This window comes from Rasamsonia byssochlamydoides (assembly GCF_041956645.1).
Source record: "Rasamsonia byssochlamydoides strain NRRL 3658 unplaced genomic scaffold VTN77scaffold_63, whole genome shotgun sequence".
Classification (NCBI taxonomy): domain Eukaryota; kingdom Fungi; phylum Ascomycota; class Eurotiomycetes; order Eurotiales; family Trichocomaceae; genus Rasamsonia; species Rasamsonia byssochlamydoides.
This window is the reverse complement of record NW_027192446.1, coordinates 1-27,373: the sequence shown is the minus strand read 5'-3', so window position 1 is coordinate 27,373 and position 27,373 is coordinate 1. Positions and strand designations below refer to the sequence as shown.

Genomic DNA, 27,373 nt, shown 5'->3' with positions numbered 1-27,373 from the left:
TCCAGCGAGTCCCCGCGTACTGCCCTTCCATATAGAAATATCTCCCGCTCCAAAGGCACCAGCTCTCTCTTTCTCCTCCATCTCTCCAGTCTACACAAGTCATTGTACTCCGCCTTCTCAGCTTCTAATCTCTCTCCACCTTCACTAAATCATCAACCTTAAATCTTTAAATAACAACCCCCATCTGTCAACATGACTGGACGTAAGTAGCTTCCGTCCTTTGATCATCGCTATGACACGCGATGATCCATCTTACTGCCCTCTTCAACTCTTACTGACGCGTCTTGTATAGGCGGCAAGGGTGGCAAGGGTCTCGGAAAGGGTGGTGCCAAGCGCCACCGCAAGATTCTTCGAGACAACATCCAGGGTATCACCAAGCCCGCTATTCGTCGTCTTGCCCGCCGTGGTGGTGTCAAGCGTATCTCCGCCATGATCTACGAGGAGACTCGTGGTGTCTTGAAGAGCTTCCTCGAGGGTGTCATCCGTGACGCTGTCACCTACACTGAGCACGCCAAGCGGAAGACTGTCACCTCTCTTGATGTCGTCTACGCTCTGAAGAGACAAGGACGTAAGTGGAATCCTCGAATCGTCACTACTCCTACCGCGTCTAACGTTCTCTCTCTACAGGCACTCTCTACGGTTTCGGTGGTTAAACGAATTTTATTCTTCTTTCCATAATGGCCTTCCTGCGCGGTCGACGCGTCTGTTGTTTCGCCGCAGCAGTGACGCGCCGGTTTGCTTTTCTGGGTTGGTTCACGGTATGACTGGGTCGTCGGGGTGTTTTCTGAATTGTTTTTTTCTATCACGTCTTATGGGTCTCTGGGATTTGTTTGTGCTGTGCATTTTACTATTCACTGGTCGGCTGGTGGCCTGTTGGCCTATATTTCTGTATCATAGCGGCCGTTTCTTATTCAGGTGGACCGGAGTTAGATCACGCGTTCGGTATCGATTCGCGCATGATATGAATATGATCGGTTGAACTTCAATCTTGTCGAGTAGTCTGGTAATAATATATTGGTATACTGTGCTGATTCGTCGTAGCTGTCTGTATCCCGACGCGTCAGTTGGGCGCTGTCCGTTGCCGCGGCGAATCCTTTGGGTGTACTCTAGTTCTAGCCTCGTCCTACGGGCAGTATTCGTTACATTGACCTTAGATCCATCAGCTATTCATACGGTTTAGATTAGCAATGAAGTTCTAGGATCAGCCCGTTTTGTCGTGAAGAATTGTATTTGTATTATGGTGTTGACGTCTCTGTTCTAATCCAGTACACGGTCAATGTGTGACCTTGTAGTCGTAGCCGGTCAAGACTCTCTCACTCTATCAGCTAAAGCATGTCTTATCCGGGTTCTTGCATGTTTTATATAGCATATAGTATATATTTATCGAATATGATGACGATATTGCCTATCAGGTCTTGTGTACAGTGCTGTCTGGGAAAGTGGTGTAGGATGTGTAGGGGAACATCAACGCTTTTTGTCAAATATATATAACTACACCGAGCAAGAGTATTTGGGCGGGGGAATGCATCATCCATTGATCTTTCCACCACCAACACTTGTATGCGACTATAAAGTAAATATACGATGACAGAGACTCGCATACCACAGATTATTGCGGTAGACTGGCTGTGGTGGAATATACATGGCGCGCGTTATCGCCATCCATCCTACGTCACAATTTGAACTACCCGCGCGGGGAGACTCGTAGACGCCTAGGACACCTGGAACAGGTTACATTTTCCTTTCCCTATCACCCAGCGCAAGGAATGTGGAATTATTTACGTAGAGACAGACATTTGTCAACTATTTTAATCGATCACATACAGACTCACTATACCTGTGTCATGGAGAGTTGTAGTTGTCTCTGGCCATCTTGCCGCAAAGTAGACGCGCCAAGTCGCGAGTCTCACAACCACAACTTCCTACATCGTAGGGGCTGTCACTTCCCTAGTTTTTTTTTTTGCCACTTGAATGGGGATTTTACTGTACATCCAACAATGATATACACATGACTGCATCTCATTATTATTGCCACAATAGTCAGCTGCGATCAGCCATAGATACCTACCTCGCGCTGCAGATATGACTCACAACGGGCCAAATGTCAATAATCATGCTGTCCCAGCTCCATTCAATCTGAACCATTCTACTGCATTCTTCGCTCGAAAACACAGCCTCATCAGCAGCAAGGTCCCAACCATCTTCATTCCAAGGGTTGGCTCGAAAGGGGTAGCCGTGTCTCAGGTGTCGAATGTTTCTGCCTGAGGCAACAATTCAACCCTCCACTTTCGCAGTGGCCACAGTTGTCGGCTGTTTCTTATTTAGGTTAAAGACACCTGACTCAATTGTAATGATTTCACGCTCCCACAGTCAGCCAGCCTTTTCTCATGTATTTTGACTGGAAAATACGGGGCTTCTAATGAGATTAGAAATCACAATAACGAGTAAAGAAACACGCCCGAAGTCGAAATTCCGCTCAATTCGGCTGTCCTCATGATGGTTGCTTACTGAGTTCTCGTACGGAAAGTTGGATCTCTACCTATGTATGTGCTTATTTGCTTCTTTACTAACCAACAGTCTCGCTTCACTTGACTTGCTTGAAGGGAAAATACCTGTTCCATGCCGGGGACTTTCTATGTCATGTGCCTGTACGGATCACCCATCCCGTATCATAGTGACTCCTACATAGCCTTCCACTTAGAGATTTATCATCGACTTCACCTTGCCCATGCCATCATTATTCGCATTGGATTCGCTTGAATCCTGCTCAAATCCCCATATTGACGTAGGATCAAGATCGGCATCCTACAAACTACATATCTACCTAATAGTTTTTATCATCTACTTGCCAGGCGGACTTCCTACTGACATTCCTTGCGATGATCCTAGCAGGTGGATCGCTTGTTATCCCTAATTTGGATTAGCCTTACGTGGACACCTCCCACACGAAGATCACACCCACTGATCCAGTCTCTCGGATTCTCCCTCTCTCGCCGCTCCTCGCGACCGACACCTCCCCGCGAGACCGTCTCTGTTAGGCCGTGTCAGCCACGTTGTGGGCGGGTCTCCACATTCTGCACTGCGAGCTTGTTTTCGGATGTGGAGAAATGCCGTTCCATCGTCAATAGCTTCTTATCAGAGCAGGAATTTCCATCTATATCACGGTATGGATTCTTCAACGTTCGTTCCAAACGATACTTCTTTTTGTTGTCAATCTTTCGTTCCTGTGGTGGACGATTGAAGCCAAGTCCCTTTGCTTTCCTGGATCTTCTGCAGAGTAGGGCTTTTATTCATGACCGATTTGTTGATGTGATAACAGATGGATGAATATGGAGCAATTCTTACTAGCGAAACCGTTACTAATGAGAACTGGATGGATCTGAGGGAGAGGCTTCCGCCTGCGATACGGGCTTTACGGAGTTTCCTACGTTTCACTGGCTCCGTCTGGAGCTGCGATATCTTTGGAGACATTGGTGTCGCGATTCCCCTTTTTATTGCTCAAGCACCAGTCATCGTCCCACCTCCTATCTGGAGCCCTGTGACTACAGTTGTTCACTTGTTTGACCCACATCCAGATCCACTGAGCAACACATCTATAGATCCTACCAAGCCTCTAAGTGAGGAAGTGGCAGTAAAGGCCTTTGAGGAGACGTTTCCCGGATCAGTGGCAATTCTTAAATTCTTTGACGGGATATTCGTTGTCGTGTATCCAGAAAATACAGACTGTTCACATCTGGTGGACACTATCCCGACTACGTTTGGTGGGTTGTATGTCGACATGGCTACAGACAAGATTACACCCTGCACTGAGCCCATAGATCCTGCAACTCAGTCTGGCACTGAGTGCCTTTCCCAAGCGCCACAGAAAGTCGAACTGTATCCCGGAAATGAGGTAGCGCTTCAAGGGCCATTATTCGGTCAGCAACCTTCGGCGTCAAAAGAAAATGAGGTCCAAAAAAAGACGCTTGATTCCATACATCTATGATGCATCACGAGCAAGTGCGGGTGTTCTCGTCGATACTGGAAAAGGCGACATTGCGCTTACCACTGTAAGCCACCTGCCACTTCTACACCAGAGATACGTGCAAATGGCAGGAAAGGCATTTTCTCTAAAATTCATTCTGCCGAAGACTGAAACTGCAGTGGGTCTGAAAGTGCACACCGACGGCCATGAATTTCCTGTTAGTTGAAAGCACCTTGCAAAAACGTGAGTAATGTTGTTATTGATCAGATTAAATATATCAGATAACGGAGGTCAACCAAATCTTCGATGACGAAACCAGTGTTAGAGACTACCCGAAAGGATACACATTTGACCTTGCACTGCTGAAACCTTTGGTTCCAATCGTGCTTCTGATTGACGAACCTCAGAAGAAGAAGAAGGAGAAGAGGAGATTTCGTCCAAAGGCTGCAGGGCTTCCATTCAATGAGCTACTACGCCTGTTGTCACCAAGGGTGGGCTCCGACTCTATAGCTGAAGGAAAGACATTCCCATCAGGATTTGGCACCGCCGTAGGAGAAGCATTTGTTTACAACAATGAAAACGGGGATGCTGCAGACGGAGACGACAGAGCAGAAAAATCAAATGATGACTCTCCACTTGCACGTCTGTCTCGATGCACCCTCTGGAGAATGATGGCCGGACCAGATCACAGTCCGTTGTGCATCTCCAGTGGCTCCCCCGTGGAGGTCGTGAGCACAGGCGAAATCCTCGGATTCCAATGTTGGCAGTGGGCTCGAGGAGCAAAGTACATGGCTCGCAATGATACTAAAGAAGCCGTTCGTGCCAGGATGTTGGCAATGCGCTACTCGTTCTACGGCATATACGAGCTCCCTGATGAGGTAGAGAAGATGTCGATCGTGGAACGGTCGTAGTTTAGTTTATTTTGCCCAAGGTCGAACGTGTCATTAGGTATACCGAGAGAAGAATTCACGCATCGCTCGCATCGCATCGCAGAGTAACGGCTTCTTCCTCCTTTTCCTTCTTCGAGCGGTATTAATGTCCTGTCCTGTCCTGTCTTCAGTCCTCAGTCAGTGACAACCATTATATAATGGTAGTCCCCCAGTGTCATATGAGCTCGCACCTCAAACGTCAATGCGATGCTGGGGTCTAGTTAGGTAGTCCATCCACCTACCTACCTAATAGTTGGATAGATTAGGTACCTAGGAAAGGAAAGGCCCGATGCCTGCAGCTGGCTGTACTCATACCCAGGCTGTACTGTATAGAGTGGCTCATAATGGGGCAACAACCACTATCCTCATTCGGCAAATAGTTGTGTTTTTGATGGGAACCTCATCTATAGTAGATTAGATACAGATCAGTACCTAGGTACAGCCAGCCGAGGCCCAGGTCCTTCCTTATTCTAGTCCACTGTAGTAGTATCCTTAGGGTACCTAATCGTGCCGTTCTCCTTAAAAAAAAGGAATCACCCTTAAGAGTAATACTACCAACACTCCTACCCCTCTGATTGCTCCTGTTGTTTTGGTCGAGGGATATTTCTTATTAATAGATTTGATCAGGCACAACGACGGGATGAAAAAGAGGGATCGAGCCATTCATTCCACCTAATACTTATTATTCCCCCTACCATCCTTCTTAATAAATGGTATTGTTGTGACTGGGTAATCATCCACTATCTCATTGATTCTGAGAGCCAGCGATCCTGGAGTTATTGTTGTAAGTATGAAATCCGAAATCTGAGCTGCTTAGTACGCAGCTCACTCAGGATGTGTGCTCAGGGTGAGTACTCTCCGGCGGTGAGTCTGTTGACAGGCTACCAGACCTGACAGCGCCATACTGACGGTGAAGACGGTGAAGATCAATCAATCAATCAATCAATCAGACAGACAGACAGACAGTCAGTCAGTCAAGTTACAAGGAAAGAGTAAGATCAGATCAGATCAGCGGCATCCACAGGATACATAGGTATGGTATCGTACCACTGTACGTCAGAATAAGAAGGGTATGTGCTCAGATATATGCTCCGGCGGTGACAGGCTGACAGGCTGACAGCGCCACCACACACTGACGGTGAAGATCAGTCAGTCAAGCTGGACTAGAAGGAAAGAAAAGAAGTAAGGAGTAAGAAGTAAGATAAGATAAGCTCAGATCAGATCAGATCAGATCAGCAGCATACATACATAGGTATGTACCTAGGTAGGTAGGTAGGTAGGTGCTTACTGTACTGTGCTGTACTGCACATCAGCGTCAGCATAATACCGGTATGATGGGGCCAAAAAAAAAAGGAAAAAAAAATCCATTTCTTTTAATTGATCTCCAAGGAGCGATGCATTTACGAACGAAAATCATATCCTTCGAATCCATTCGAACAAACTAGGTATCTTCATCATAGTCCATGTTTTTTTAGGGTACAGTACAGCACAGCCGTTGAGCATGTTGTGTTGATCGCCTGCTAATTCAAGTACCTAGGTGGCTTATACTATTATTATACTCCGTACTATTATACGTATGGCTGTAAGATAGCAGACATAGACAGTACTAGTAGATCTACTATTGCAGACTATTGTATACTAACTACGGAGTATGTATGCCCACTTTCGAGGACTGACCGCCTGTTCATGCAATGCAACTGGTCAAGCCACATCGGAGGATTACATGCGCATCACATGCAAGTTGTACGTACCGCACGAGGACTCCTTCGCAGGTACAGAGAAATGCCAGAAACGATTACAGACAAATGCCAACACGAGAAAGACTTCGATAAAGCAACGCTTTTGTTCTCAGCTATACAGTCTATCTATCTCAGCCATATTATAATACAATTCAGTTTCCCATAATGTACAGGTCTGTGGACGGGACCAAAATTGTATACAGGAGCATCCCTCCACCGATGATTATGTACTATGGCATGTGTTGTGCACATCAATCATCCCAACCGAAAACCCTCAAAAAGCACCGCCCAAATGCAACGGATCAGGATAGAAAAACATCAAACATCATGACGTAGGACGTAGCAATCGTACATATAATACAGCATCAGACCTCGTGAACAAGGGCGTGACTAGCGGAAGAAAGGAAAAGAAAGGAAAAGAAGCGAAACGTAACGTCTGTCCAGTCTGCTCCCGTATCATCTCAAGCATACCCCGGTAATAATAGAAACAAACAAACGGAAACAACGCTTCACGCCAAGGATCGTCATGACAAACCGTCTAGTGATGATGAAACTGAAAGCAAAAAGCATGAAAGTCATTAATCTAAAATGAGGCGGTGACCAGCCTACTGTGGAGACAACACAGTCCATTCAAGGGAGTTGCACGGCAGATCTCGACACGGCATTATTTGAAATCATCCGAACTCGATTGCAGGAGAACAACAACGACCGTCAGTGACGTCATGGCGGCGCTGCTTGTTTCTCAGGTCTCAACCCAATCCGGAAGGTGGCCTGCTGATCCGGGCGAGCAAGAGCGACGCGCCTTTCCAAAAAGGGTTTAGAAGGTTGAGCAGGTCTCGCGATGACGTCGATGGGAGATGGCCCCTCCGTCATCGTCCCATCACCACCCGTCGACAAAGAGAAACAAGCACGGCAGTGACCTTGCGATGGACAAGTCGGTCACGCCGTACGTAACTGGCTTGCGATGTCGCGTCGTAACTGGTCAGGTGATCTTTCCCCCCTCAGTGTTTCCCCTCACCCCTCATTCTCTGCCCTTGCGCCGTTGCTTGCCGGGCCAATCGACGTCAGGATGCACCACGCGCATGTGTCGGGTAAGCGCATCGTTGCGGGAGAAGGTCTTTTCTTCCGTGCATAGCTGGCAACGCACCTTCTGCTTGCGCGCGTTGTGGATGGTGTCCTCGTGTCGCGTCAGGTCGTAGGGACGAGAGAAGATCGAGTTGCATGGCTTGCCCGTCGACGGATTGATCCGCTCGCACTTGTGGGGGCCAGCTTGAGAGTTGCGTACCGCCAGGGGATTACCCTGACTGTCCCGACCGGCCAGATGCCCTGCCATGGTCGTCTGACGGTGTGCCTCCCGCTTGTGCTTTTGGAGCTTGGCGGGCGTTTCAAAGCGCAACGTGCAACCGTGATAGGTGCAGGTGTAGGTGCCAGTGTCCGAGGAGGTGTCGTCAGGTCGCCTTGCCGCTTCATTCTGGGTATGCTGCACCTGTGCAGCAACAGAGGGAGCCGTAGTGCCGGTGGTGGATTCCATCGTCGGAAGTGACACCGAGAACTGTTGCTGCATCAAGTTGTTCTGATGATGCTGCGGCTGTTGTTGAGCCTGATTCGGCTGCTGCTGCTGCTGCTGTAGGAAGAATGGCTGCTGCAAACCGGCGGCCTGATGCGCATATTGACTGGGGAAGGATTCCATCTGCGAGTAGTTCTGCGTAGGCTGAAATGCACTCTGCCGACGTAATCCTAAGTTATCGCCGCCGCCAACATTGTAGTCGGGCCCTGCTTGGGTCGAAGGGAAAAGCGATGGGATGGAGGTGTCTTCTGGGCCCTCGTGGTATTCCAACAGCGCATCTTTGGGAGAGATGGTTTTGGGTTCGCCCTGGTTGTCCTGTTGGTTGCCCAGGCCCATGCCATTGGTGTGAGGCAACTGCATGGTGGTCGCGAGACCCGACTGTTGGAGGCGTGCGGTACGGAAATCAGGCGCCAAGGGGGAGCCTTGACGGAAAGGCGATCGCTCCCGGTTGTTGGCAGGCGACTGCGACCGTGCCGACAAGTGGCCCCGGTTCGCTGCCTGGAGACGGTCGGCGAAGAGGTTGCGATAGGGCGCCATTAGGGGCTGGTTCTGGGCCTGACTCGTATTCGGCTTGTGAACCTGCGGCGAGGGAACTACGCCAGTATTGTACAGCTCGTCTTGGTAGATATCCGAGATCGTCCGGTTCAGCTTCGGCACCCCGACGGGTACCGTAGCTGCGCCTTGGCCGTTGAAGTCTGAACGTGCATCGAGCTGTAAGTATTCATCCATCCACCGGTCAAAGTCAGGAGATCGGTCCTCACCACGGACTACTGCCTTCGAGGCATCGTCGAAGTCGTCATACGTCGTCTGCGGAGTCACCGGGGAGTTTTGGTGACTCAAACTGGAGGCCGACGGCGCCAAGGAGTACTGGAACGGCGCCTCGTCATCCGCTGCTGCCTGCTGCGGCAGCTGTTGAGACTGTTGTTGGGAATGTTGTTGCTGCTGCTGTTCCATGACTGCCTGTCTCATCGCTCTTTCGGCCTCGGCATTGTCACCATTCTGAGAGGACGGGTCGTAATTTTGAAAGGGTGCTGCCAGTAAGGAGTTCTGCACGGGCGTCTGGGCAGGAGTGGGCAGCGCCTTGTTGGAATTTTGATAGCTGTCGGCAAACCCGTTCAGATTCGTCGTGGAAGGCGAAAAGGATGACGAGTTCTGGTGGTGGTTGTTGAATGTAGCAGCCTGTGGCGAAGTAGAATCCGTCGCGCCGGAGGAGCCGGATGATGCTCTCTTATGCGCGGCACCACCCTGCAGCCCTGATCTCCGCGGAAGACCGCCCTGGGTCCTAGCCGGACTGAGAAGCTGGATGTTAGCGTCGACGTCCCAGCCGTGATTGTTCGACGAGATTCCGTGCTGCGCCAACATCGGCGAACCGGTCGTGAACTGTTGTGGTGTAGGGAAAGGCGACGGGGTCGAATGCTGAACGTGGATGGACGGGTTGAATGACGACGTAGCACTCATGGACGGGGCTTCAAACAGACCGCCGTCAAAGACGGTCGGAAAGTCGCTCGAGACCGCCGTGGCGGGCGACCGCGAGGAGAAGGCTGGTGAAGAGAAGATGGGAGAGGCCGAGGCGGATGATAGCGGAGAGGACAGGTGGTGAAGGTGGACGGGCGACTGAAACGGCGACTGAAACGGCGACTCCAGAGACTGCTGCGGTTGGTGAAAGGGGAGCAGATCAGGAGGGAGTTGGTCGTCTTGTATCTGGACAGAGTCGTCGAGGTTGGCGGAGGTGTGGTTGTGGAGGAGGTGGTTGATAGGAAGGTCAGACCACGGGGTGATGGGATCGTTACGTACAGAAGGATGCGCAAGCATAGTTTGTTTGGGTAAGGAGACGTCAGAGGAAGCAGGTGGGTACCAAAGAGGACGAGGGGAAGGCGAGCGTTCGCCACCCGGGGAGGGGCGTCTTCTTAATATATAGTCGACGCACTGGCGGGAAGGTTTTCCTGCGCGAGCGCTGATCCGCGGGTCAGCGTCCAAACCACAGCAGATCCGACAAGCCTTTTCCCTGCTGACTGAACTCACCGTGGCCGTGCAAAGATCGTAGCGGAAATCAAGCCTTGTTGCTTATTCAGTTACTGGCAAGCCATCGAACGCTCTGGAAAGCTCGGCAAGACAAAAGACCACGCGACGACAGAGCCTGGTTTACGGGTGGTCAGTCGAGTTTAAATCCGAGACGACCCCGAACCAGGCGCCAAGGTGACTGTGATGTCTTTGTCAGTCGATGATGAGACGAGTCGTGTCGTTCTTTTGGGCTCTGACTCGACCGGAATTAGGCAAACATATGGTTGCGTGTCTGATTCCAAGTCCTGGTTCGTTGGGTGGGAGGGGCACGGACCAAAAGCAGTCGGTGGGAGGGCAATTAGGTAGAAAATTTCTTTTTGAAAAGCGATAATGACAGAGCCTGGGATTAAAAATAATTCTCCTGGTTTCCTTTCGAATGACAATGCCGGGGGGATGGAACGAGCAGAAATAAGAAGCGGACGTCGGCTTCTATTATTATTATTCCTATGGATGCCATGCTATGACGCAGATTCTGTCCTCGGCAGGTGCCCTCCCATCATGCATGACATGCAAGCTAAGCGTCAAGACTCAAGGGTGGGACGCATCCCTGCAGCGCTTACGGGATGATCGGTAACGCCGTCGTTCGCCAACCCCGGTCGTGGGCGTCGATACACCGCCGTTACGGTACGGAGTACACACCGTATTGATCCGCGCGGACCGCCGACGATGACGGCAAGTCTTGTCTTGGATGTCTTGGACCATGAGTCATGGCCAATCACCGCCGTCCACGCTCCCAGTTCGTGGCCGAGTTGTTTCTGGGACCTTCCTGTGGCTGGTGGAACATTCTCTGTCGGCATCAGCCACACCTCGTTGTCGCATTCCGACTTTCCGACATTCCTCCGGCCGGCACGCAAGCACGGCTGCAGGGAGAGCACCAGCCACAGTTGTGTGTCTCCTGGAATTCGATTGGCTCTCGGCCAACTCCGAGGCTGCTGAAGAAAACTTTTCCATGCATGCATGCCCATGCATGCCCATCTTGGCCTGTGGCTGGTACTTAGTTTCCCAACAGGCTGGCAGCGAATGAAGCAGCGGCATGCACTGCTCAGCCACACTCCGCTGTCGATCAGATCAGATCTTTATTGCGCTGGCTAATTAGCATCGTCACAATTCTTCTGATCAGCGTAGATCTTTAGCAATAGTTCCCAGCAGGGAATCAAATCAAGCCACAATTTCCTCATAGTAGTCTCTTTAGGCATCAGTGTTTTACCCGTAGTTTGAACCTTGGGATGCGTTGTGACTCGTCAGTGAATGCTGGGTCAGCTGATCCTTCAGCCTGTGCTCCGTACACCCGTGCGTTCCAAGAGTGACGATAGACAGGTGTCAATAGCCGAGGAACAAGTCAATAGTAAGCCAGATTACTCAGGTCTATACTTGTTGTGACTCTATCGCCGACACTTGCAGTTGCATGCTATGGGCTGATCTGACAATGACTGATCAGCTGACCAGTTTGTCAGAAGACATATTTACCGAGAATCATCATTAAATAATACCATTTTCATCGGTACATTGTATTTCGTTGACGCTGAGTATACCATCCTGAGTCACATGCAAGCTGTAAATCTGCCGACCGATGGAGACTTCTCCAGACTACCGCAGATCATGACGCGTTTAATGACTACGATGAATCCTATTGCGGCTGTTAATGGGGTGAACCAGACTTCAGGACACGATCTCCGCGGCAATCCATGGATGCCGACCCAATTACCCCAGTTCTTGCCCAGCCCCGAATTTCTGGCGGCTCTGCGGGGGAATTTCGGCTTGTTCCAACTACCTTAAGTTCAGCTGAGCCAACAACCCAGGGTCAGCAAAATGCGATTCTTCATCAGGAAGGTCCTTGCGGCCGAGTCGGGCCTGAGTAATGACTTTATTTCCGACTCAGTTCGGGCTGTGGTCGGCATATTATTAATTATTATTAACATAACCGCTGCATAACAGGTGGCCCCGAAGTCGGACCGGAAGCAAAGTCGGCGGTCGAGTTGCGGGTGGTGCGACCGTGCGGATCAGCTGCCCGCACTGACACTCAGCACCGCCGCTTCGGAAGCTTCTGCCAGCAAAATCTATCTTGAGCGGCCGCACTGACCTGAGGACTATCTTAGATGTGGCTAAATGCATTGCTGTCCAAGACTCCAAATATTCTTGTTGACTAGTGTCTGCTAGTGAGGACGAAATTTCCTTCAGGAAACTGGCGTGCGCAATCTGACGTCTACCCTAGTTTCAAGTAACACCTAATTTTTGATCCGAGTTATCTCCAGTGTTCCAGCGCAAATAATAATAGACTCAATCTCCATTCTTTGCCATTTGCGATGTGATGCGAGGTCTAGCTCTGGAATCTGGAGTCTGGAATCGAGTCTAGACTTCGGAAATCTAATTCTAGAACCATTCCAAGCGCGCGGACCTGCACACCCTCATCAAGTCCAGAACGCAACACTCAGCACTGTTCACAAGGTCGCAAACGTGGCTGATGGGTCTTGATCCATACTTGTAAAATCCGGGGAAGTACTACTGTGCTGTACAAGCAGAACACAACACCTGCAGTGTCAAGACGTAAGTCACGTACTCAAGAGAACCCTTGCCTTGGAGAAGGGTCCAGATTCTGATGGCCTGACTGAGCGGGAGATGAATTTGCCTATGATTCGCCCGAGAGAGCCGCAACTCGAGCGATTACTTCCGTCTGTCTGTCGAGACTCGAAAGATATGCAGATATGCAGATGCTGAAGATAGCATGGTACAGCGTCCCTCGAGGAAAAAAAAATTTCCACTATTGTTCGCTACAGTGGCGTGAACCATTTTGTTGGGATACGCCTTAAAAAAATACCTTGCTCTATTCCTCAACTGATTTTCCTGTGGACGGATGATTTGGTTCAAAAAAAAAAAGGGTGTTAGGGTCTGAATTAGCCTAAATAAAATAAAAACGTCGATAATCGCACAGCCAGTCCCTAGACTCCCTACCTACCCAACCTACGGTCCTCCGTACTTTGTACTGTATGTACATACATGTACAAACAGTAGAATCATTAAATGTGCCACAAATAGAAAGCAACCCGGAAAAGGTTTTTTTTTCTTTTTCGTTTGTCCATCGAGCCCGAATCTCCGCGGAATATTAATGGAACGTTATTATTATTAGATATTATTAGATTAGATTATGCACCCTGCAAGCAAGCCTGCAACTAGATAATAATTATTACAGCCTTACAGTACAGGTAAAAGTTACATACGATGGATTGCGGCAGTGTATTTCCGATACATACAAGTCTTAGCCCATTTTGTTTGTGGGAACGATTTGGTTCCGATCGATCGACGCTAGAAAGAAAAAATTTTTCTTTCACTATTCTAGAAGCCTTCCAAGCAGGCATGGGCTGTGTGGGCTGTGTGGACTGGGGCCACTGGGCTGGGCCACCTGGCTTGGCTTAGCCTAGTATAGTGTAGCGCAGCCTAGTCCGGGTGTGACAGGGTCGGGTTCTGAACCCGACCGGAGAATGTCATGTCGATCGATCCATCTATCCACACGGAGTAGGTGTCTAAGAAAAGAAAGAAAATTTTTTTTCTTCCCGGCCGATATTCCATTGTCTAGAGAGAAAGGAGGAAGGAAGGATCTATCTTTTGCTTGCGCCTTCGGAACAGATCGTGGGTAACCTACCGGGCCCGGCCTGGCCTGGCCTTCGAAACCCCTTCCCAAGGACCGCCGCAACCCTTATTAGTAAATTAATACTACCGTTACTTTTCAGGCTTGCAACTGTACCCTGATTTTTATGTGTCCCTTCGCCCTCCTTTATTTTCCTCCTTCCTATCTAGGCAGGTACTGTACGTAGGTAGGTGTCTCACCTAACCCACAGTTAGTACAGAGGATATACCATGTCAATTCCTCCCGGTCGAAATGCCACCGGTATACCGGGATACCGATTCTTTCCGATGTTGGTAGATAAGATTTGAAACTGGGCTGAAGCTTTAACTTAACCGGGTATGCCTGTGCTACATCACGATAATTAAAAAAAAGGCAGCCTGGCGCATATCTATTATCCTCTAGTGCTACCGTGTCAGTTGATATAGAAATACAGAGTAAGAGAGTGCATTGCGAGCAGGAGTAAAGACTATCTACATAGATCGCTTGTATGTACTCCGTAGTAAGCATATCGTTAATGGTGGGGCCTCAAGCACGACATCTCTTATCGGGCCCCAGGATCCATCGTCCCGGAGTTCCGATAAACAGTGGACGGCGGGATCGACGCTGCTACCAACTATAAATCAAGATGGGTCCGTAGGTTCTAAGATTAGATAGGTACGTGCTTAGCCCCTCCTACCCAGGTTGGTAATATATTTCGGAATATTGGCTAGACATTATCGAGGACTGACTTGTTGACTGCCTGAATGTTAGACATTGACGTCACAGCTTTTCTCCTGCGTTGATCGCTCTCTCAAATGAATGGTTCAAAAACTCCTTAATGACCTCCAAACGCGTCTTGGGATCGAGCATCAACCGCGCAGAAGCATAGGCCAGAATTTACTCGCTTGGCTGAAGAGCCTGCATCATATCACGCGCCTCGTTGATATATACAATATATCGCATATATCCGGACACAAGTTCCTCTGCCAGAGAATACCGAATGACATCAAAATCCACGCGACAAGATAGAAGTGCGAGAGCACTTGCTCCACCCCTCACCATAAAGGTTTTGCTCAGCCAGTTGTATAACGTCTTCCGGCTTTTGTCTTTCAAGCAAGGCACTCCAGAGTGGGCGCCCAAGACGGAAAAGTTGCGTAGTGTCTATCATCGTTTTTTTTTTCGGTCTCCAGAGAGGTTTCTGCTGCTAGTTGGCTTGATTCACCTTTGGATTCTCTGTGGGATTCCCCCGCAAAAACATCCATTGAGTCGATGCAATAAATAGGAGGGAACAATTTCCTGGACTCCTGTCGGTCGCGATCTGGTGATGGGGAAAAGTCTGCAACTCGTGAGGTCGTGTCCAGAACAAGACCAAAAGAAGTCTCTAACAGGTTCCCATCGATTTTTGGGCTCACTTGGTTTGATGACAGGCTCCCATTGATTTCTTAGAGCTCTCCGAAAAGCGCGAAATGGGACCGTTTCGCAGTTTTGCTCGTTATGAAGCATTCTTGCCTCGTCGATGCAGATCAGGGCTTGTGGCGGACGTTTCCTCACGTCCAGGTTCTTGTGTCGTTTCTCAACGCCGTTGTCCCCATTCTTCTCGAGAAGTCTCGAATACTTTCTAAATCTGGTCTCGATATGCTTATCGCGGTCTTTCAGAAAAGCTTGGATCACTGACTGTTTGGCCTTCGTCTCTGGATGTTCCCAGGGTCGACAGGATCCGAAGCACCTTGCCACGTCCCCGGCCAATTCTTGCTGATATTTTCTTTTTGTATTTCTGCATTGTCTGTAAGTTGAAAAAAACCAGTCGGAGTGATTCCGACGTGCTTGCATAGCGAAACTTCAGCCAGACTGACGAGAATATAGCATTCAAAAAAAGGCGATTTGCGTATCCATGTCAGGAACAAAGGGCATGTGGTCTGCAATAGCAGACCGCCTTGGATAGCATCAGACCTACGCTTAGCCAAACTGGCATACACAGCATACAAGTCGTGCTCTCGCGCCATCTGTTGTATGGAAAAACTCTTTCCAATACTGCTGGGACCAATGATGGATGCATACGGTGCGCACGATTTTCCTCGTATACTGGCTGTGTCACATGTCGCCCGTTGACTGGTACTTGGTCTCTGTGGAAGGCCAGTTCGACATCTGGCCATGGTTCTGAGAGCCGCCTTTCTGCATGCCGAATGTGAAGCAGATCTCGTAGCAGACCCGGGTACTCGGCTTCTCGGCTCTCCTTAAGTTTGAAGGTGATTCAACCTTCCCAGCGAATCTCGGGGTTCCAGTCAAAAGAAGGGTATAGAGGGTGTACAACGCTTCGCGAGCCAGCCAGATTGTAAACGTAGATCGCGATTCTTCTAAATCTCTTTGAACTGCTGCTTATTCGAGAAGACCTCGTCTGGATTGGAGAAATCTCGCAATTGCGACTTCTCCTCATGGCTCATGTCAGCCAGGGGCCTCTTCGATTTTTTATTTGGGAAGGTTAGCGATTCCTCTGCTTTTCTCTTTTCTAATCCTATATCCATCACGGCAGTTGTCGAGAGAAACCACGTTAGAGAGGCTGAAAGCAACTCGGATGAGGACAAGGTCGAAAAGGCGAGACTTGAGGCGCCCTATGTCATATGACGCGACGCGTTCTGTCTATGTGGTCGGAGCCTCCAGCAGGAGTCTATGACATTGACAGGTATTCCCCGTAGACAGATTAGGTTCGGTAGGTGCCCCTAGGTTAGGTAGGTAGGTTGATAATAAGATTACGCCGGTAACTACCTACGATAATATAATATACTATTTATCATCTACTTTCCAGGTGGGCTTCCTACCCATATTGCTTGCCATAATTCTCTCCATCTGCGAACACGTTAATTAGATTCTTTGTAGGGAGTACTGAACACGGGAAATCTTCGGAGACTGTAATTTAAAAGAATCGTAGCACAGACGCAAACAAAGGCAAAGGAGAGAAAGATCTACGATTGTGTCTTTTTTTATAGACTCTGCTCATTAATTAGATCGTATCGTGCAGATTCGGCCAAAAAAAGAGGTGCCGTGACATCAACTTCTTGGTGAATCCGAACTAGATATAGCATATATCCCGCCAAAACCATCTTTCTAAGGTTAAACTTATCCTGTAGTAGGTAATAAACTATCACAAAGAAGAAAAAAAAATCTTGGGGGAAGCGCCTTATATAGCCACAAGGACCCATCTCTCCCTCGCATTTCCGGTCGACAATTACGGCAGCAATCATGGAATCGCGTCCGGAAGTTGGGAATCCTCTCCATACATCTGTCGAAAGAGCGGTTCCCAGACAGTGACCGCTCGCTTGGTGACGCGACCATTTCCCATCTCAGGCAGGTTGTAGAAGATCAATTTGTCTGCGGAGTACTCGAGGACTTCACCCGCCATACCCGTGTCATCCTCCAGGAAGAGTTGGTAAGCATCCAAAGCGGTCTTCACGGGCGTCAAACTATAACGGAATCGTTGATTTAGCGAATATCTTCTTTTTCCAGAGGGTATAAAATGCAACCAACCAGTCTGGCGTCACAGCAGCAATCATCTCCGGAGGGACAATGGAAGTCGACACAATCCCCGGAAGGACGCTATTCACGAAGATATTCTCCTTCGCTTTGAGCAGCGGCGCAACCCCTCGAACGAACTGGATGGCAGCCGCCTTGGCCCCGCAGTATTCTGGATAGGATCGGTGTGGGAAGATGCCCCCAATGCTGGCCGTAACCACGATCTTGCCCCCCGGTTGAGGTCGATTGTGCCTCGTAAAGTGCGTCGCGAGCACGACTCTGTAGATGACACCCTTGTAGTCGACGTCGGTGCAGAAGAGATTTGGCTCGGGAGGAATCTCATCGACGCCTTTACCCCGCCTGTCGAAGGATGTAGATGGAGGACTGGTCCACGGTGCCGGCGTTGGCGCACAACGCGTTGATCCGACCCCAGAGCTGGTACACCTGTCGAAACATGTTCGCCTGGCTCTGGTAGTCTGCGACATCGGCTTGGAAAAACCGCGCGTTCTCACCCAGGCTTTTGACCAGGTCTTCGCCTGCTTGCCTTCTGCTACCGACACAGGCAACTTTCCACCCGCGCGCATAAAGATCCTTTGCGAGGTCTATTCCTATGCCTGACTGTGGTGGACAATTTGTCAGTTGATTTTTTTTGCCTTCCTCCTTCCCTGCTTGCCAAATGGGTGATCAGAATTCACCGTGGCTCCTGTCACAATAGCGACTTGATTTGAAGATTGATCTGCCATTTTCCCATCTGTTATCATGTTATGGAATTGCCATGAATTCATGCGAAGTAAGATATATGGGAAAGGAGAATATTGTCTGTGATAGTAAGTGTTAAGCAAATAACAAGAAGGAGGAGGTCAAGGAGCAGACAACTCCACCATCCGATACACTCCCCTCTGGGCGGGGTGATCATCGGTATCGATTGAATATTAAATGCAGTAGTATTATTTATCCGGGCCACAGCGCTCTGAATGACGGAGCTGTGTCGACGGCAAAGACATCCCTGTTAGTTGGTCAAAATTCGTCGACGGTCTTGTCTTGCAGCGGAGTCTACGGAGTAGTCTGTGTAGTACTCTGTGTAGTACTGCATTAGTACGACGTCAGTTACATCACTAGTGTGGGCTCGATTTAGAGCCAATGCTTGCCCAACCAAGACTTTCAGAGCTTTCAAAGAACGGTGGCTCGCCTGATAAATTCGACTGTCAGGGCAACGGTAACATGCAATGGTGATTGACGCAGAAAAGGAAAGAAACTCTCTCTAGTGTCAGCAGCAGCAGCTCTCTGAACCGCCTTCAGCAGCCCCAGAGCAGGAGGATCTACGAGAGAAAGTGTCGAAACAGCAAGCACCTTCTCATGCTGAAGAATGTGGATGTGGTGAGCCGACAAATTGCACCCGAAAAGTAATTCCCGAAGGTTCGATATTGGCGATCTCCCTCACTTCAGCTGCATCAATGCAGCCATCGACAAAAGAGAGAGAGAGAGACTGAAATACTTAACTTGTTTCGGAATCTAGTCCAAGAATTTGATTTGAATAGTAAGAAGCAAGACCACAAAAAGATAATAATTCTGGAGATCTCGGCAAGTGTTGAAAGTTGCGGACGATCGTGCTCTCTATGGTTTCATTCCTACGATTTCAGTAAACAGAAAGGCATCAATGCAATTCACTCTTTCTAGATTCACGCCACATGGGTGAGTCTGTCCCCATCTCTGTTCTCCCTTTCATCGATTCCTCCTTTTTCTCATATATTTGGTCATCCTATAATCATGAAGAGAACATTCAAGCACTTTTATTTATTGGTACCCAATACAGCAGCCTGGAAACGAACTCATGTCAGCTTCGCTTATGACTGCTTCTCATGTTACGTGAAAGACAGGAACTTAAACCAAAGCAAAAAGGATGCGGACTCACCCTTGCGTCCTCGTACACCGGCGAAATACCCGTCCAGTATTCGAACTGGTACACTCCCTGTCCAACCAGAGCTTCCAGACCCGGCACCGTGATCCAGTCCGCGTCCCTGGCCAGCTGCATCAGAGGCGTCACCGCAGGCTTGTAGGCCATCTCTAGCAACACCCGCGGGTGCATATCTTCTCGTCGGCCCGCGGCGACCCCGTCGACCTTTTGGCCCCGTTCGAATATGGCGCAGAGGGTCTCGCGCATGCTCGCATCGATGGGGCCGTCGCCCGGGATCGTTCCGATGATCACACGCGGGATGACTTCGACTCCGGAGGTATCCTCTAGGATGCGAATGTTGTAGTCCGCTGGGAATGTCGAAACCATTTCCTTCATTTTTGCTGGAGATCGTCCTAGGACGTAGATGGGAGAGTAGTCCATGCTGTGCAGGGCGTAGATGGCTGCGCGCGCTGTTCCTCCGCCGCCGACAACGAGAGCACTGGAGTCGCCCTCAGAGCCATAGGCGCCTGCTTCGCGAAGACAGCGTACCATACCTTGCCAGTCGGTGTTGCGTCCAATTAACCGCGTCGGTTGGCCCTTCTCTCCGGGAACTGGAATAATCGTGTTCACTGCACCTATGATCTGAGCCTCCTCAGCAACCTCATCCAGAAGAGGAATGATGTCCAGCTTGAGAGGGATGGTGATGGAGGCACCGCCGAATTCTGGAGAGCGGATCAGGTCTTTGACATCCTGAACATTATCGGTCTCGAACAGGCTGTATTCATGCGGGAGTCCCATCTGGGCAAAGAGCGTGTTGTGAAGAGCCGGCGAGCGGGAGGCCGAGATGGGCTTTCCAAAGAGTGCGAATTTCTTGGGTTTGATTTCGCCCATCAACGAGAGGCCTCTCCGAATCTCAGACGCGGAGAGCTGGCCTGGAGCGGCTTTGAAGGGGAGCTTTGGATGAGAGACAGGAGTCATGAAACCGTTGAGCATCCGACTGAGCTGCCCCTTATCACCCATGTTGATAGCAATGACTGGAACATCGTGCGACTGCTCCGCCCAGTCCTTGAACTCCTTCAAAGCGATATTGTCATTAAGAGATTTGGCAACGCCAACCAGCTTGATAATGTCTCCATACTGTAGGGCCTTGTTGTAAAATTGGATCCACGACCCGTTTGCCCAAGACAGTTTGCCCTCCGGGTCGTGGTGAGAGGCGATGATCTTGGAGTAGCCCTTCATCTCAGTGACAGCTCGCAGCATTTCCTCCGGGCATGTGATCTCGAGGTCTACAAACTCGCATCCCGTTCGAATTGCAAGTCGGTATAACTCAAATGCGGCATCATGGGCGTCATCCGGGAAGCGGCCGCCTTGCTTCTTCGTTCGGATGGTGAAGACCAAAGGTAGAGCAACGCGACTGCGGAAGAAAGAAATTTGTTCCAAAACATAGTCGACTGAAGCGATTCCGTTGACAGAATCTGGATCCTCAAGCAAGTCGACGCGGAGTTCAACTGCGTCGGACCCTGCAGACACAACCTTCAGAAGATCGCCAGCGGGACGCAAATCAGGCAATGTGAGAGACACGAAGAAGGAGAGGCCCTTCTTCCGGATGATGGCCAGAGGATCCACCTGTCCAGTGACGAACTGAAGGAATCGTGTGAAGTCCTCTGAGGCAAGCGCAAGTTTGTTGGAGCTGTTGTGCTGGCTGTAGTATTGAATATTACTGCATTCCTGGTACCATGGTTTGCGGCGCAGCCAGACGCCCATCATGTTCTCAACGTAGGCTGGACGCGTCTTGTCAAGCTGTAAGAATGCCATGACTTGCTTGATATCCCTCATGACGAGGAGAACATTTCCTTTATTTTTGTGGTAGTCCGTGAGCAGCTTCCTTGCCTCCGGAGTCTCGACAATTCCACCGCCGCACGCGAAGACGTAACCCGTAGGGCGCTCCGCAATCACTCGCTGGAGTAGAGCGAATTCAGCTTCCCGGAAGCCTTCCCAGCCTCGTTCCTTGATGATTTCTGGAATTGTTTTGCCTTCCACAGTCTCCAGCTCGATGTCAAGATCAATAAAGGGGCGCTTCAGCGCTTTCGCCACCCATTGTCCGCTTGTGGTCTTACCAGCACCGCGCATGCCGATGATGAAGATGGACGCAGATGACCGATCGGTGCCTTTAACCCCAGATGTCTTGCTTTCTTCTAGTTCCTTGCCTTCCAGTTTCACTCCAAAAGTCTGTGAGAGCGTGTCCCACCAGCCGGGCCACGTCTTACCAACACATTCCTTCTCAAGGATGAGAGTCGGTTGGGGAGCCGCCAGGGCCAGAACGCTGAAACTGAACGCAACACGGTGATCGTCATAGCAGAAGATTCCCCCCTTAGGGTGTCGTAGAGTTGATCGATCGATCCCGTCAATTTCAAGCCCATCGTCATGCTCGCGACAAACCACCCCAAATTTGGCCAGTTCATCTTTCATGGCCTTGATACGGTTGCACTCCTTTACTCGTTGATTTGCGATTCCATAAATTCGAGTCGTGTGGTTGGATCCCTGACCTCTGGCCACAGCAGCAAGGACAGAAGCTGTCAAGAAAGCATCCGTCATCGGCTCCATGTCAATATTGGGAAGTGGACGCAAAACGCCATCCGCAGGACCCGTCACCGTGGTCGAAGTCTCGGTCTGCTCAACCGTACAGCCCATGGGTCTCAAGACGTCGACCGCAAAGCGCGCGTCACCCTGGAGAGATTTCGAACCAATATTCGGAACCGTGCAAGTTGTACCTGTTATCGCTGCGATCGCCAGCGGATACGTGGCGGAACTAGCATCACTTTCCACAACATATTCGGCAGGGTTGGTGTAAGTCCCCTGAGGAATGTGATAAGTGTGTTCCTCAGTTGTAGATTTTTCTACGTTAATACCGAAAGCTCGCATCATCGCAGTGGTCATGTCAATGTAAGGTTGAGAGATCGGCTTGCCACCCACGAGCTTCAGAGTAACTGGTTCCTTGGCATAAGGTGCACACATCAGCAACGAGGAAACGTACTGAGAGGACACCTTTGCGGCGAGATGGATTGTTCCACCAGCGAATCCGCCGGAGGCAGTAATCTTGAGTGGCAAGCTACCGGTCCTCTCTACATATTCGATCTGAGCCCCGTTCGCTGTCAGAGCGTCGACCAGGTCTCCAATCGGTCGTTGTTTCATGCGGTTATTGCCGGTCAGTATATTGTAATCGACAGAGCCTTTGTTGGCGAGGGTTGCAACCGTCGTCAAGAATCTTGAGGCTGTACCGGCATTACCGAGATACAGCGGCGTAGGGGTTGCTTGCAGTTTACCTCCGTTTCCATTGACGACGAGCGTGTCGCCCTCATCTTCCCATGAGAAGGTAGCAGCACCTAGCCGCTCGAGAGCATTGAGCATCACTTCGGTGTCATCCGAGTGCAACAGGTTTTTGATGCGGCAAATTCCCGAACCAAGAGCAGCAAGAACAAGAGCCCTGTTCGAGATACTCTTGGAGCCTGGTGGCACACAGGTCACGTTCAGTGGCTTGGGAACGCCCGGCTTAACCTCGATGCTGGGTGCCACAACCACTCTGATAGCCTCATTAGACACCACGCTTGCTTTCTGCTCATAGGTTCGTCCAATGGCTGACAGAAGAACGATCTTCTTCTTTGGACCATCGTTCTTCTTGTCCAACGCCATATTGGCCATGATCTGCTCCAAAGAGCAATGTTTTCCAGCACTAAGTTTCCTAACACGTTGGTCTTTCAGGGAAGTTGGGAGCCCGTAGCTAGAAAGACATTTGACAACGCGGGCTACAGCGGCCCCCTTCAAGATGCCAAGGTGCCTCGCAAGTTCAGCTTCCTTAACCATGCCAATGGCCACACACTCGCCGTGCAGGATCTGAGGAGTCAGGATCGCCTCAATGGCATGGCCAATGGAGTGGCCCCAATTGAGCAAGTTTCGTAGGCCACCTTCGCGTTCGTCAGCTGAGACAACGTAGGCCTTGTACCGAGCCGAGGCGAGGATTCGTTGCTTGAGGATCTCTTGAATGCCATCAAACCGACCACTGCCCGGCTTGCTCTTCGCAGCTTTCAAGATAGTCTCGGCGTTGTCTTCGAGGGCCGTAAACTCTTTTTCGTCAGAGATCGCTGCGGTCTGTATGGCTGTGAGCAATAATTCCTAACGGCCTGAGCAAGATTCGACGTGATTTACCTTGATCACTTCCGCCATGCCATTTATAAATTCCCGCTCTGAGAGAGTGTTCAAAAACTCAAGGTCGATATAGATCCTAGTCGGCTGCCAGATTGCTCCGATCAAGTTCTTTCCTAACGGCGTATCGATCGCAGTTTTCCCTCCAATCGATGAATCCACCATGGCTAACAGCGTCGTCGGCACTTGGACGAAACGCACGCCTCGCATATAAGTTGCTGCGACGAATCCGGTCAAATCTCCAATCACGCCTCCACCCAAGGCGATAATCACCGTGTCCCGGCCGCATGGCGGGTCCTGACTCAGCATCCAATCTTCGATATCAGCTTTGCTCTGCCGAGACTTGGAGCTTTCGCCGGGCGGTATCTCATGAATCAGCAGGCGAGGAGAGGGGGACACGGTGGCAGCAGCGGCCTCGAAGGCCTTGCGAAAGGGTTCCGCATAGATGGGGCCAAGGTTCGTGTCCGTGATGAGGACATAGGTCGTGGAGGGGCAGCTGGATAACAAATCCTGAGGCACATAGTTCCGCCAGATCCCAAAGTCCGCAACAATGCTCTCACGGCCAAGAACCTGGATCTTAGTCGGTTCGGCCATGGCGCTGGTAGTCGTGGAGGAGAATGCGATTCGGAGGATGGCGGGAATCAGCAGGCGGCTTCAAACTCCTAAAAAAATTATTGTTCTTCTTCAATTCATGACGCAATTCTTCTTAAGCTCTTCACCCAATAATTCGGCGAGAATGCCGTCTGAGGACGATATAAAAATTGGTATTCAGACCTCACTTTCCAGGATGCACCGAATACTCAATCGTTCAGGTTTCACAACGGCTCGAAAGTTCGGCCCTGAACAGCAGTCAGCCAAATAATCAAAGCGGGGGATTGATACCGGCGACAGTCCTCAACATGGAAAAGGTAAGCCTTACTCCTTAGTGGACTATAAAGAGGTCAATGGAAGAGGTCAATGGAGCAAATTTCCTCTTTCCTTCAGCACTTGACTGACTCAAATGCCCGGCCCCATTTCAAATTTGGTGCCCCTCCGATGTCGCGGGCCTCATTCTGCCGCGATATACCGCTATAGACAGAGGCCAATGAACGGCCCATAATTAAGATTAGGGGATTGCTCCAGCGTCCTCCGTATTCCCCCCTAGGTTACTTTAGGTAAAGCCTCGAAGTTGCCCAGATCATGAATTTATCTATGGAGTAGTCAGCTTAATATAAAGGCCCCGAATAAGCAGTAATTTGAGTATGAAATCTCAATGCAAGTTTTACTCTGGATAATTATTTTTACTAGGCGACAAGTGTCAGAAATTTGACCATTTTAGATTGTGATTTGGGTCCGAAGTCCGAGCAATCGATTAGGGTCCTAACCTAATCTACCTCTATAGTCTGTAAGTCGGGGGAATCGACGCCGCTTTCAGCGTCACTTTCCCTCACGTGACCGTTCGACCTCGCCGCTTTTTGGACTGGGCAATGATAACTGACAACTTTACGCGACCTCGTCTATCATCCACATTTCTCATGTTTCGCACCAATGCAATCATACTTGTTCACCTGCACCCTGTTCATCCACAGATCCTTACTTTTGCCCTATTTTGGAGCTGGCGGCTCTGCTTCTCTGTTGCTCTATCTGCGAGAATGGCTTCCAAATTACATAAATATGGTGAATGCTCCTTGTCTGAAATGGCTTCTATTTGTGACGACCATCTGTCTAGGAAGAGAGCATTCAATTCTCCTTAATATTCTTTCGCTTCTCGTACCATACCCTACTTCTGTGTCTTATAAGTCCTTTGAATCGCGTGTAACTACAATGAGGTTCCAATGGAGCTCTGTGAAGGGTGGTATTTTATAACAAGAGATTACGACTTAGCTGTCAAGAAGTAGACTCAGTAAGGGAACATAGGGGTGGATTCCATAGAGAATGGATTGCTACTCTCTAGAAAGAAGCCCCAAAGGAGGTGTTCTATATACTGGCTCACGACCCCGCTTCTACCCCGCCCCGTTGGTTTCGCAATCTTGCACCTCGAGTCTGTAGAGATCTCCCGCACGTATGGCTGTGATGGTGGTCTGGCGCTAACCGTTACAATTAGATAGAGAGCCAGGTTGTCATCCTGCTTGTGAAATATATAAGTAGTCCTATCCCTTATGAGCACTCTGGTTCTAGTAGAAAGGGCTTTGTTTTTGGTCCAATAAATAGTTGTGATTTGTTTTGTTTCCCTTTCATGAACATTAGTCACTTCCATCACTAGCACATGGCATTCTGGCTCCTTTGGGTCCAGAAGAATGCAGAGTACTATATCTCTATAGCACAATGCATTATTTGAACTATAAATGCAGCTACTCTCAATTAGAGCCCCTGGTCAAGATAACATATAAGCTGTCATCAGTATTAACAATGGGAACTGTATCCTATATTATTCATATGGGATAGTTGCTATATCAAAATACTAGTGATAATGAAGGAGAGCAAGCAAATCCTCCATATATAGGGTAGGCTTGTTCACAATAGACAGATCAAGGTCAAACTTGTCTGTCAAGGGTCCTAGAATATACTGCATCTAAGTGAGTTGAGTGACTGCATTGGAAACATTCTAACTACTGTACCTTGCTGACTTCTTGGCCCACTAATTTGTCTATCTTCTGGCCGGTTTCCCTCTTATAGAGCAGCCGCAAGAACTTCCATTCCACCCAGATTATTGCCTGTAGGCTGACCGCCGGGATGGGATATTCCCGATGGGATTTGGGATGGGATCCCATCCCATGAAAATCGGGACAAAGTATTCATAAAGAATGGGAGATGGGAATTTCCCTCTAAAGAGTAGATGGAAGTGGGAATTTCCCATCTCTCTTTAGAAATATATGGGACGGGAATGGGATTTCCTGTTTTCCCATCCCATTATATGGGATAATCCCTTTATCCCATCTTCCTGAGCTCAGTGGGACCAAATAGAAGGCCATGGTGGCTTTAGTTGCATATATTAAAATTAGCAAGACTCCCTGGTTGGTTGGGCTGAGAATTCTCACCACTAGTTAGGTTGGGTTAATTTGGGACTTTACAAAATTAGAAACACTTGACAAGAGAACTAGTTAGTAAGCACTCAGGAGCAATCCTGCATAGGCCATGGCGCGCTAACAGAGCTCTGCTGTACTCCGTACTCTCGGGTGATGCTGAATTTCCTCAAAGGGGATAATTAGTAGTCCTGCTCAAGGAAAAGCACGTTTGACTGTGTAGTTGCAGTTGGCGCTAATTCAAAAGAAGCTAGTTTGATCCAACAGCAGTTATTGACATCCGATCATCAACCACTCTCTCTGTACTTACCTTTCAACATTAACTGTCCAGCTGTCAACAGCTCGTGAACTGATGGTTAGATTCAGAATAATTCTTTGAATCGAATCTTATCTATCGGTTCTATCACTCGTATCTGCTTTAGCAGTCCTTGGACCCGACTTCACCACTCCTTATCTCATTCGAAAACTTCGGCCGTTTACATCTGTCGCTTCTAACATGGCGTCATCTGATGTGTGGCTACCTTTGCGCCCTACAGACCATGAACGAGATCCGGGAGCAGAGTTTAGAGACCCAAATCGTATTAGATTGATTGAAGAGTTAGAGAATTCTCTAAAAGAATCAGTATCGAATCCAAAGATTCGTGTACTAGCTGGGCATTTCTTTGGTTGGGCGATGTGGACCAGCTTGAAGAGCTTGTACGGGGACCTAATGCTTTAAGTCCTCATCTGATCCACCAGCACCTTTGTACTCTTGACAGCTATGCACAACCTGTTGAACTATGTATGTTTTATTGCTCCCAATTATGTATAGAGTTGAACTAATACAAATTTACAGGGACTCAACGCACCCGCTGCCACCCCAATTCTGCCGGAGGTTCTGCGCCTCTATCAAGGCCCTCATCTCCCCCC

General features: G+C 49.4%; 10 protein-coding genes across 10 annotated transcripts; 5 read left to right on the top strand and 5 right to left on the bottom strand.

Annotated features, from left to right (window-relative positions):
* Positions 1 to 192: 192 nt before the first annotated feature.
* Positions 193 to 653, top strand: VTN77DRAFT_7679 (uncharacterized protein; the record flags this gene model as incomplete). Its single annotated transcript, XM_069424093.1, has 3 exons — positions 193 to 202; positions 293 to 568; positions 628 to 653. The coding sequence occupies 3 exons, from the start codon at positions 193 to 195 to the stop codon at positions 651 to 653; spliced, it is 312 nt and encodes a 103-aa protein (XP_069275188.1).
* Positions 654 to 3,373: 2,720 nt separating this feature from the next.
* VTN77DRAFT_7678 (uncharacterized protein) lies at positions 3,374 to 3,985 on the top strand (the record flags this gene model as incomplete). The annotated part of the gene is made up of 1 exon (XM_069424092.1): positions 3,374 to 3,985. One exon carries the CDS (start codon positions 3,374 to 3,376, stop codon positions 3,983 to 3,985), a length of 612 nt encoding a protein of 203 aa, XP_069275187.1.
* A 103-nt stretch (positions 3,986 to 4,088) lies between these two features.
* VTN77DRAFT_7677 (uncharacterized protein) lies at positions 4,089 to 4,875 on the top strand (the record flags this gene model as incomplete). Its single annotated transcript, XM_069424091.1, has 2 exons — positions 4,089 to 4,181; positions 4,246 to 4,875. The coding sequence occupies 2 exons, from the start codon at positions 4,089 to 4,091 to the stop codon at positions 4,873 to 4,875; spliced, it is 723 nt and encodes a 240-aa protein (XP_069275186.1).
* Positions 4,876 to 7,653: 2,778 nt separating this feature from the next.
* Positions 7,654 to 10,011, bottom strand: VTN77DRAFT_7676 (uncharacterized protein; the record flags this gene model as incomplete). The annotated part of the gene is made up of 1 exon (XM_069424090.1): positions 7,654 to 10,011. One exon carries the CDS (start codon positions 10,009 to 10,011, stop codon positions 7,654 to 7,656), a length of 2,358 nt encoding a protein of 785 aa, XP_069275185.1.
* A 1,497-nt stretch (positions 10,012 to 11,508) lies between these two features.
* VTN77DRAFT_7675 (uncharacterized protein) lies at positions 11,509 to 12,036 on the top strand (the record flags this gene model as incomplete). The annotated part of the gene is made up of 2 exons (XM_069424089.1): positions 11,509 to 11,605; positions 11,699 to 12,036. 2 exons carry the CDS (start codon positions 11,509 to 11,511, stop codon positions 12,034 to 12,036), a joined length of 435 nt encoding a protein of 144 aa, XP_069275184.1.
* Positions 12,037 to 12,069: 33 nt separating this feature from the next.
* VTN77DRAFT_7674 (uncharacterized protein) lies at positions 12,070 to 12,339 on the top strand (the record flags this gene model as incomplete). Its single annotated transcript, XM_069424088.1, has 2 exons — positions 12,070 to 12,138; positions 12,196 to 12,339. 2 exons carry the CDS (start codon positions 12,070 to 12,072, stop codon positions 12,337 to 12,339), a joined length of 213 nt encoding a protein of 70 aa, XP_069275183.1.
* A 2,740-nt stretch (positions 12,340 to 15,079) lies between these two features.
* On the bottom strand, positions 15,080 to 15,691 carry VTN77DRAFT_7673 (uncharacterized protein; the record flags this gene model as incomplete). The annotated part of the gene is made up of 1 exon (XM_069424087.1): positions 15,080 to 15,691. One exon carries the CDS (start codon positions 15,689 to 15,691, stop codon positions 15,080 to 15,082), a length of 612 nt encoding a protein of 203 aa, XP_069275182.1.
* Positions 15,692 to 17,096: 1,405 nt separating this feature from the next.
* On the bottom strand, positions 17,097 to 17,952 carry VTN77DRAFT_7672 (uncharacterized protein; the record flags this gene model as incomplete). The annotated part of the gene is made up of 2 exons (XM_069424086.1): positions 17,097 to 17,319; positions 17,384 to 17,952. The coding sequence occupies 2 exons, from the start codon at positions 17,950 to 17,952 to the stop codon at positions 17,097 to 17,099; spliced, it is 792 nt and encodes a 263-aa protein (XP_069275181.1).
* A 1,206-nt stretch (positions 17,953 to 19,158) lies between these two features.
* Positions 19,159 to 24,056, bottom strand: VTN77DRAFT_7671 (uncharacterized protein; the record flags this gene model as incomplete). Its single annotated transcript, XM_069424085.1, has 3 exons — positions 19,159 to 19,185; positions 19,281 to 23,408; positions 23,466 to 24,056. The coding sequence occupies 3 exons, from the start codon at positions 24,054 to 24,056 to the stop codon at positions 19,159 to 19,161; spliced, it is 4,746 nt and encodes a 1,581-aa protein (XP_069275180.1).
* A 1,846-nt stretch (positions 24,057 to 25,902) lies between these two features.
* VTN77DRAFT_7670 (uncharacterized protein) lies at positions 25,903 to 26,212 on the bottom strand (the record flags this gene model as incomplete). The annotated part of the gene is made up of 2 exons (XM_069424084.1): positions 25,903 to 26,007; positions 26,060 to 26,212. 2 exons carry the CDS (start codon positions 26,210 to 26,212, stop codon positions 25,903 to 25,905), a joined length of 258 nt encoding a protein of 85 aa, XP_069275179.1.
* Between the last annotated feature and the right edge of the window lie 1,161 nt (positions 26,213 to 27,373).